This window comes from Naegleria fowleri (assembly GCF_008403515.1).
Source record: "Naegleria fowleri strain ATCC 30894 chromosome Unknown tig49, whole genome shotgun sequence".
In the NCBI taxonomy this organism is placed as follows: Eukaryota; Heterolobosea; class Eutetramitea; order Acrasida; family Naegleriidae; genus Naegleria; species Naegleria fowleri.
The window spans coordinates 40,254-46,665 of record NW_025407981.1 but is presented as its reverse complement, the minus strand read 5'-3'; the positions used below and the strand labels follow the sequence as shown (position 1 = coordinate 46,665).

General features: G+C 34.1%; 5 protein-coding genes across 5 annotated transcripts; 4 read left to right on the top strand and 1 right to left on the bottom strand.

The window, feature by feature from the left end:
- Positions 1-820: 820 nt before the first annotated feature.
- Positions 821-1,195, bottom strand: FDP41_006049 (uncharacterized protein; the record flags this gene model as incomplete). Its single annotated transcript, XM_044709641.1, has 1 exon — positions 821-1,195. One exon carries the CDS (start codon positions 1,193-1,195, stop codon positions 821-823), a length of 375 nt encoding a protein of 124 aa, XP_044559657.1.
- A 97-nt stretch (positions 1,196-1,292) lies between these two features.
- FDP41_006048 (uncharacterized protein) lies at positions 1,293-1,727 on the top strand (the record flags this gene model as incomplete). The annotated part of the gene is made up of 1 exon (XM_044709640.1): positions 1,293-1,727. One exon carries the CDS (start codon positions 1,293-1,295, stop codon positions 1,725-1,727), a length of 435 nt encoding a protein of 144 aa, XP_044559656.1.
- A 690-nt stretch (positions 1,728-2,417) lies between these two features.
- On the top strand, positions 2,418-2,741 carry FDP41_006047 (uncharacterized protein; the record flags this gene model as incomplete). The annotated part of the gene is made up of 1 exon (XM_044709639.1): positions 2,418-2,741. The coding sequence occupies one exon, from the start codon at positions 2,418-2,420 to the stop codon at positions 2,739-2,741; it is 324 nt and encodes a 107-aa protein (XP_044559655.1).
- Positions 2,742-3,479: 738 nt separating this feature from the next.
- On the top strand, positions 3,480-3,818 carry FDP41_006046 (uncharacterized protein; the record flags this gene model as incomplete). The annotated part of the gene is made up of 1 exon (XM_044709638.1): positions 3,480-3,818. One exon carries the CDS (start codon positions 3,480-3,482, stop codon positions 3,816-3,818), a length of 339 nt encoding a protein of 112 aa, XP_044559654.1.
- A 71-nt stretch (positions 3,819-3,889) lies between these two features.
- FDP41_006045 (uncharacterized protein) lies at positions 3,890-5,690 on the top strand (the record flags this gene model as incomplete). Its single annotated transcript, XM_044709637.1, has 2 exons — positions 3,890-4,351; positions 4,410-5,690. 2 exons carry the CDS (start codon positions 3,890-3,892, stop codon positions 5,688-5,690), a joined length of 1,743 nt encoding a protein of 580 aa, XP_044559653.1.
- Between the last annotated feature and the right edge of the window lie 722 nt (positions 5,691-6,412).

The window sequence follows — 6,412 nt, the reverse complement described above, 5'->3', positions numbered from 1 at the left end:
TTGAATTTCAGGCCAATTTTGGTAAATATTTGGTAAATTTTTAAGGTTGGGTATTTGAGTATCTCGAATCATTACTCCGTCATGGTGGATGATGAAAACTTTTCTTCTATCACAGTATCTTGATTCTTGATAATCGTTGAGGATGCATCTTATTGATGTAATTTCTAGGAATTTTGTGTAGAAAAAGTCCCTAAAACATTGAGTGTTAGGGCAATAATATATAAAATGTTTTAGGGTTCTGGGGCATTTGCAGTGAGCGCATTGTCTTTCCTTATGTTGTTTGATATAATTACTTGTCAGATTTCTCCAGATTGACCATTTAGTCTCTGTGTCAATTTTAGATTTGATGAATTTCAGATTGATAGATGACCAGTTCTTGGTAAGGTGTAGACTGGAATTATCTCTATTCAATTGGCTAAACATTACTTCGTAACGTTTCTTTTGTATGGATTTTTTGATGTCGAAAATAATGGTATTTGATGTAGTAAGGATGGTTTGGTTTGAAAAAAGATTCCTAATGTCAAAATAGTTGTGCTCTTGAGCTCCTATCTTTGCTAATTCATCAGCTTTGATATTTCCTTCGTTGACGTGTCCTTTAACTTTGATTAGTTGAATATTCAGTTTGGATTGTTGAATGACCTTATGATATTCATGTTTAAAGCAGTTAAACATTCCATTATAGGCTTTGTTTTTCAAGATGTGGATGGATATTTCACTATCTGTGTGAATTTTTTGCCTTGGATTTAGGTGGAAGTATCTTTAGTGATGTGAGTATAGCTGACAATTCAGCGACGTTATGTGAGTATTCACTGTTAATTTTTTACGAGAATTCTTGGGTTTCTTGGGAATTGTTGACTTTGGCGGTGAAGCCGAAACCTGTTGAATTGTTTAGATTTGATCCGTCAGTGTAAATAGTAAAATTCTTTCCTTTGAATTTTGGAAGATTTTCATCATTGTTAAATTGTTGAGGTTTGATCTTGTATTTCTTCATTGATCTATTCATTTCCTTAAAAATCGAATTTTCATATTTAATTCCTTCTGAATAGACTTCTCTAAGGAGTTCGTTCTCATTGTTAATAAGATAAAGGGCTGTTTCGATTCTAATTTCATCAGCAAAGAAGTCGAATCTTGGAATACCTAATCCACCATAGGTGATTGGGAGGTGAAAATAGTTTGTTGGACTAGCATTATGCATGAAAATTTTCTTTCTTATTGCTTTTCTTACTTCAATGTTGATTCTATCAACAAGCGTTTCAGGAATATAATTTGTTCGTAAACCCATTAACAAAAAAATGAGCAAACGCAAGAACTGCTTTCCTTTAAATTGCGATTCAAATCTCGGATTCAACGATGAACAGAAGAATGGTGGGAAGAAATTGAAACTAATGCCAAGGAATGTTCGAATAGTTTTGATTGATTTTTCAAATTCTTTTTTTCGTGTTGGTGATGATGATCAAAATGAGATTCGGAGATGGGAATTGTTGTTGAAAAAGAAATTTTCATTGCAACAAGAAGGAAAGAAGAAATGGTTATTGAATCGAGAATTGAAATATAAACATTTCTTTCCAATTGAATTCATGAATGACAAGGAATTTGTACTGAATCACACCAAAAAGTATGGTTATGGATTGGAATTTGCATCACCAAAGCTGAAACAAGACAGAGATTTCTTGATGCAAGTGATCCAATTGAGCAAAGATGGATTTAAAGTGGATGTGGGGAATTAAATCATGCATGGAAAATTATTTCCGGTGGTGACAAGTGTGGTGACGAGTATCTTAAGGAGAGACTTGAAAATGACGAGATGTTTTTCAAGAAATACTTTAGAGGAATTGAAAAAGCCTAAACTCCAATCGCTCTTGTTTGAAACACTCAAACACAATAGGAAAGCGTTTCATTGGTTGTTCGAGATTTTAAGGCCAGGTGTTTTTTGGATATGTAGAGATTTCACTGTCCAGATCATTCAAGTACTCTTTCCAGAATTCGAATATTTAAAGTCTTTCGAATATTCAAACAAAGAGTTCATCATGAAAGTTGTGAAAGAATTTGGATTTTTTTGTATGTATCAATCGAACTCAAAAAGGATCGTGATGTTTTTTTGAATGCTGTGAAAAGTTATGGACTTGCGCTTAAATATGCCCATGAAGATTTGAAAAATGATGAAGAGATTGTGAATGCAGCGATTGAAAAAGATCCATTGGCATTAAAGTACGCCTCTGACGAGTTGAAATGCAACAAGTAAATCGTATTGGAAGCTGTGAAACGGGAAGGAAAGGCATTAAAATATGCATCGAATAGTTTGAAAAAAGACAAAGAAATTGTTTTGGTTGCTGTTCGACAGAATGGAAGTGCACTTGGATATGCATCGGAAGAGTTGATTTATGATAGAGAAGTCTTATTGACAGCTGTTAGACAAGATGGCAAGCTTTTTGTACCATCGTCCAAATTTATGGGACTATCCAACCACCAAACCATTCACCCAGTACGATTATGAACTCTTTAGTGATAAGTCATTATTATTAGAAATGATTAAGGCAGGATGTCAAGAAGTTTTCAAATATGCACCGAGAGATATTATTGAGGATAGAGAATTTGTGTTAAAAGCTGCCAAACTCAATGGTCTTGTTGTTTTTGGATCATGTTTTACCTCAGACAAGGAAATCATGTTAGAAGCAGTGAAGAACAATGGATATGCATTGAGATTTGCGAGTGAAGAATTGAAAAAGATTCTGAATTGGTGATGGAAGCTCTTAAATGCAATGGATATGTGTTGGAATATAGTGATGAATTGTTGCAACAAAGGATGGAACAATGTTATTTTGGTGCTTATTTAGGATGTAAATGAAGTTATGTTGCCATTATAAACTGTTGAATATATTTTACAGTTATAAATTCTTATGCTAAACCATGATGTGATAATGTTACAAATGTTAACAAATTCTATCCTGAAATAAATCCAGTCAAAGAGGAAGATGGAGTGATTGAACAACATTATGCGATACAAGATCTCAGCTGCATTAGTTCATACTTTGTTTGTTTTGCATGCACACGTGGATTCACCTCGTGTCTTCACCAAGTCTTCATGATTAATAGAATGATTCAAGCGAGGAAAGGAAAACCTCCTCCTTGTCAACTCTCGCTCATCAAAAAAATGAGAAAACGAAAACACTACAATTCAAGTCATCCAACACTCAAAATCAATGAAAATGTTGTCGGAGAGGTGAAGAAATTAAAACTGATGCCAAAGCGGAATGTTCGAATGACTTTGATTTTTCAAATTCTTTTTTTCATCGTGATGATGGAATTGTTGATGAGATTCGGAGATGGGAATTGTTGATGAAAAGAAATTTTCATTGCAACAAGAAGGAAAGAAGAAGTGGTTATTGAATCAAGAATTGGATTATAAATATTTCTTTCCAGTCGGTTTTTCTTTTCGAAATTCGTTTTGATGCTATCAATCAAAACAAGAAAGCATTTCGATGGGTACCATGGATTTTACTTTTAAAGAGTTCATGTTGAAAGCCATCAAATTCCTGTATCCAGAATTAGATAATTTAGTCTCTATAGATTGTTCAAACAAAGAAATCATGATGTATGTTGTTCAAGAAATTGGAAGTTTCTTGAGATTAGCATCAAGAAAACTCAAAAGTGATCGAGACATTGTTCTGAATGCTGTGAAATGTGACGGTGTTTCGCTTGAATTTGCCACTCATGATTTGAAGAATGACAGAGAAATTGCACTTCATGAAATCAAACAAAATGGGTTGGCATTGGAATTCGTTTCGACAGAGTTGAAGGGGAAAAAGAATTGGTATTAATTGCTGTGAATCAAAATGGATTTGCACTTAATTATGCATCGAAAGAGTTGAAAAATGATCGAGAGGTGGTAATGGCAGCAGTTAGAAATGAAGGTTTAGCTCTTCAATATGCTGATGAAATGCTGAAAAGAGATCAAGAAATTGTGATTGAAGCGATCAAACAAAACAATGGTGCTTTGAGATACGCTTGTAAAGAACTTTTACGTGGCAAAGAATTCTTATTGAGACTTGGATGTTGGAATATTTTCAGATATGCTCCAAAAGAAATTGTTGAAGATAGAGAATTTGTGTTAAGTGTTGCCAAACTCAATGGTCTTGCTGTTGTTGGATCCAATGACTCACCATTTCTCAATGACAAGGAAATTTTGTTAGAAGCAGTCAGAAGTAATGGATATGCACTATATTATATATTATATTTTGCGAGTGATGCATTGAAAAAAGATTCTGAATTGATGATGGAAGCTCTCAAATGCAATAGATTTGTGTTAGCTGCCTCTCGTACAGTTCCGATACTCTCTCGTTTGCAAACAATGGTATGAATTGGCACATGATGAAAGCTTTTTGAGTTATTATTTTAAAGAAAATGAACAGAGTTTGAATGAATGGTTGAATCCGACACAAAATAATAATTTGTTGAAATATGTGTTTGATTGGTCTGAATTTATATGTCATACTTATCCCAATGAATATGAGTGGTTAAGAAAATTGAAACAATCTTTTCAAGTTATGGATATCCATGACTTGGAATTGGTGCTTTCAAATTGCCCACAAGGTCTGGAACGACATGGATCCATGAAGTTAATTACTTTGGACAATGGATCTGGTAAACAAGTGTCAGTGTTTGCTTCCTCACGATATAGTTCTCACCTTAATTTACAAGCATTGGTTGATGAGAATGGAGAAATGTTGTCAGTGAATGAGTTTGCAATAGCCACAAATGTGAAAACATGTGACATGAGCTTCACTTCTTTTTATTTTGGTTGGGGAGCTGGACATGATGAAGTGAGATCTGAGGGATTGGAATGGTTTTCTGACCAATTTTCAAATTTAAATACCTTGGATGGAAAATATTTATTGTTTTACATTTTCGAATTTATTGACAAATTCAAACCCGAACATAGTCGATACCTCTGTGACCATGACTCCATATTTGTTGTAAAGAAGGCCATGAAAGATGATAACACCCACTCACAAATGTTCAAAAAGGCTCACTCTTTTAAGAACTCTCTTATGAAAAGAGAGAACTGTTTGGCAGCAGCTGTTAAATCTTGCAAAACAAAAGGTGTGTGGATTCGATTGATGAAATGTGGCTACGTTATGAGTGAAAATCAATTGGGGATTGATTTTAATAATTTTCTGTCATCTACTGAGCACTTCCAATTTTTCTTTGATTATTGTGAATTTCATCATTGGAGATCCTTTGCAGAAAAAAAAGTTCAAGAACAATTTATGAGTATTCTTGAGCGAAAAGAATCCACGAAATTATGTCAAGTGATCCCTCAGAATAATTATTCTTTTCCCAAAGAGCTTTGTTGTAGTTTGATTCAGTCCAACATTGAGCTATTTGACCTTATTAAGAAACATAGACCAGATTTTTGGTGTCCATTCGATTTGAGAATACCTCAACCACCATCCAACACAACATTAGAATCAACCATAACATCCTCCATCACAGAACCAAAAATTCTATTTCTTTACCAAACCTACTCAGACCAAAAGAAGTTTTCAGATTATTTTCTGAAATTCTCTCCTCGCTTCAAGTCTGATCAATATTGTCATCAACAATTACCACACCAACTTGCAACGAGAAAAATCGTGAAAGAACAATTTACACCTCTTTTGAAAAAGTATGACGTGGTGTACAGACTATAGAAAGTAATACTGCAATCTATTATCGAAAGGTTTTGGATATTTTGAAATTAACAGGGAAGAAGGTGATTTTTCTTTATCGACATTTCTACATTACTCACTATTGCTTTCATGACACATTTAAAATGGTTACTGATCTTCATAATGTGTACATGATGCACATGAACGAATACATGGATGTCAATTTCACCAATTTACACCTCTTCCTCTCCCAACTGAGTTCCAGAAATTAAAACAACATGTCTTGAAGCTTTATATACAAGAACCTTTTTTAATGGAATTGCATTTCATTTGCCTTGTCGTGAAATAAGTCAATTGACAAAATATGCAGAAAATCCCACAAACACCGGACCTTTATCGAGGTTGGGTGTTTGGAGAGACCACAAACCCATTAGTCCTTCCTTTAATTAACAAACGAATTTTATTGTTTACTCTTTCGAAACAAGTCACTTTTCCACCCTTAATATATGTGAACTGAGGTATTGGTATCGAGAAATGCATAATTGCTCGTACTTATTGCTTCCACATATGCAAAATTCAATGAAAGTTGGAATTCCATTTTCACTTGAGTGCCATCTCATTATTTGAGAACTATTAAAAAAGAGCGTTCAAGGCACTTTTTCAAGAAGAATGAAGAGCCTTTAATCGACCTTCCACACTTTCTACATGGAACTTTGCACAAGCACTTCAAAAAAGTTGGTTCCTCCTTTGAAGGTTTTGTTCCT